This window comes from Nicotiana sylvestris, chromosome 2 (assembly GCF_000393655.2).
Source record: "Nicotiana sylvestris chromosome 2, ASM39365v2, whole genome shotgun sequence".
NCBI classification, from domain to species: domain Eukaryota; kingdom Viridiplantae; phylum Streptophyta; class Magnoliopsida; order Solanales; family Solanaceae; genus Nicotiana; species Nicotiana sylvestris.
This window is the reverse complement of record NC_091058.1, coordinates 108,749,998-108,753,095: the sequence shown is the minus strand read 5'-3', so window position 1 is coordinate 108,753,095 and position 3,098 is coordinate 108,749,998. Positions and strand designations below refer to the sequence as shown.

The 3,098-nt window shown below is 40.1% G+C and overlaps 1 protein-coding gene across 1 annotated transcript; it reads right to left on the bottom strand.

Moving 5' to 3' along the window:
* Positions 1–272: 272 nt before the first annotated feature.
* Positions 273–2,085, bottom strand: LOC138885389 (uncharacterized). Its single transcript, XM_070166334.1, has 2 exons — positions 886–2,085; positions 273–803 (listed from the first exon to the last, which is right to left on the bottom strand). Exons 1-2 carry the CDS (start codon positions 2,083–2,085, stop codon positions 273–275), a joined length of 1,731 nt encoding a protein of 576 aa, XP_070022435.1.
* Between the last annotated feature and the right edge of the window lie 1,013 nt (positions 2,086–3,098).

The following is a 3,098-nucleotide window of genomic DNA, read 5'->3' as shown; positions in this document are numbered from 1 at the left end:
CCATGATCTGATCTAGTGCATACAACTCTAGACTCCATCTTCACCTGATTTTCTTTACAAAGGCCACAAATACTTCAGCCATTTCATCTTTTGTTTTGAGAAACATAGTCCATGTGAATCTGGAATAGTCATCCACGATCATGAAAATGTATCTCTTTCCTCATCTGCTTTGCACCCTCATAGGTCCACACAAATCCATATGCAAGAGCTCAAGTGGTTTTGAGGTGCTCACATTTTTTTTTGACTTAAAGGAGGATTTTACATGTTTTCCTCTAGCACAGGCATCGCAGACTTTTTGAGTTTAGAATTGTGACATAGGCCAGGTCCTTCTGAATTAGTTTATTAAGAAGAGAGAAGCTTGCATGGCCCAGTCTTCTGTGCCATAGTTCAGCATCATCGTTAACTGCCTTCAGACAACTCAGATCACCACTTTGTAAAGATTCGAAATCATAAACATAGATGTTCTTGTATCTTTTGGCCACCAGGACTATTTCACCAGTCACAAGGTCAGCGACTGTACATATTTTGGACAAGAACTCCACCTTGTTTCCCTTATCGCAAATTTGAGAGACACTTAGAAGACTGTACTTAAGTCTATTGACATAGTACACATTTTCAATAGAGTGAGTGAGTGACTTCCCAACTTTTCCAACTCCAAGAATGCACCCCTTTTTGCCATTGCCAAAGGATACACTCCCTCCCTGCAGGGATTTTAGTGAAAGAAAGTTTGTGGTGTTCCCAGTCATGTGTTTCGAACATCCACTATCCATGAATCGTTGTTGACCACTTCCCTTCACTGTCCCCTGCACAAGAATTTTAGGAGTTATTTTTAGGAACCCAAACAAGTTTGGATCCCTTGTAGTAACCAAGAGGATGAATAAGAACTCTTTTAGTCCATGCAGGTAATATGCATTTTCTATGAGTGGAACTTGGTCCCTCTTTTGTGATCACAGTTTCAGCAACCACTTTATCTTTTAGTACTGATTGATTTTTGGCCTGGACACCTTCCTTGGAGTACCCAGTGTTCTCACATTGGGTCCGAGGCCAGTTATCAGATGTAGTGGTGCTCTTACTGTGAGGGTTGTATGGATCCTTTTTCCTTGAAAACCCTGCTCCCCGCCCTTTTTCAGTATCATTAGTGAACAAGGTAGTGGTAACTTCTATGGACCAGGTCCACTTTAGAGACTTTTCAAGGTCATTCATTACTTTTTCTAGATTGGCTTGGAGGAGCTCGTTTTTCTCAATTTCAGCGCTCATCCTGCATCTCAAGGCCTTCACCTCATCTTCAAGCCTAATATATTCCTCACTAACTATCTCCTTTCCTCTTTCAGGGTTTTCAGGTTTTGACTTAGTCAAGGGCTCTACTATTTGTTCCCTTTGGTCAGCAGCTTCTGCCAAGAGATCACTCTTTTCTTTTCTAAGAGTTTCAATGGCATTCTTTTGATCAGTAATTACAGCCACTAAGTCTTTCCTAGTATGTTCAGATTCTTCTAGTTCTAAGAACAAGGAATCCCTATCCTCCGCAAGACTACAAAATGCAGTAATTAAAATATCAACTAAACACATGAGTTTTTTTGGAGAGTAGGATTTCAAATTTTTCTGAACATCCCTGAAGTTTACCTCTTCGTTGCCATTGTCTTCATCATTGTCTGATTGCCCCATCAAAGCAAGCGTTGAGTCATATCCAGTCTCCTTGCCTTCAACTGCCATCGTAGAACTATCGTCAGTATTAGATTTATTTTGTTTTACTTGTGTAGTTCCATCATAAGCTATTTGCAAAGCCTCCCATATTTCCTTGGTAGTGTCGCATGTAGAGATTCTGTCGTACTCATTAGGTTCCAAACCATATACCAAAATTTTCTTGGCACGAGGATTCTTCTTCAATGCTTTCTTGTCTGCTTTAGTGTATTCTCCGCTGGTCTTGATTGGAACAAACGGACCATCGCAGATAATATCCCAAAACTCGCAATCCTCAACCATGATGAAATCATGCATTCTAACTTTCCACCACCAATAGCATGTTCCATCAAACTTGGGTGGGTGGTATATGGATTGACCTTCTTCAAGATTTAGTGGAGCCGTCATGAGGATCCTTCCTAGGTGTTAACCTGATAGGAGGAACCTGCTCTGATACCAATTGATAGTTTGTATGGGTCCACCAAGTCTTAAAGTACCTGGTCCTCTACAAGTTTCTGTTGAGAGCACTTAGTAAAGCAGTAAGTAAATGAGGCAGAGAATTTTTACGTGGAAAAATCCCGCACAAGGGGATCAAAAAACCACGACCTACACCTGTAGGCTTTTAACTTTACTAACTTGTAATCTTATCTATTACAAACCACTTTACAATACTTCCGATTGCAAAGGATTTACTCAACTAACTTGTGGTACCTTTACCACAAGCCACTTTGTGACTATCCTAGTTACAAAGGCTTTTTCTAACTTGTGGTGCTATCACCCCAAGCCACTTTGCAATTCTACAATTACAAAAACTTTTCTTTATGACTAAATCTAGTCACAACCTAAACTCAGCGAGTTTGAGGATTTACAAGAGGAATCCTAATCAGTATGCTTCTAAGTAAGCGATTTAGGAGATATAGTAAGTACAATAACAAGGTTACAACTCAACTAGGACAACAACAATCAATCTTTTAGGAACTGGTCCGTAGTGGCATTCAACCTTGTTCTTCAAGCTTGAGAGGATGATAAGTTTTCTGTTTTTGCAAAAAGTTTGAATAATAAACAGAAACCTTCTAGATATGTCTTTGTATAAAGCTTCATCGGGTACATCTTGATCACATCACTTGAGGTGATGTGAGTGCTTTGTTTGATTAGAGAGTGAGTGGGCTGACAGTGTATTGCAGTGTGGCAGAAGCAGTGTCGTCAGTCACTTCAGTTCCAGTTGTGTCCACATGACTTTGTACTGCTACATAAGAACCACAGAAGCACCAGGTCCTTGATTGGTTCCTAGCTCCTGAATTTGTAGCAGTTCATCCTTAGTTGGAATCCGTTTAAGTTTGTAGCAATCCAAGTAGGTCAGGTTCCCTATCTGGTTCTTATCAGTAAGTTTTGTTAGATCATCAAAACACAAGGCAAGAGTA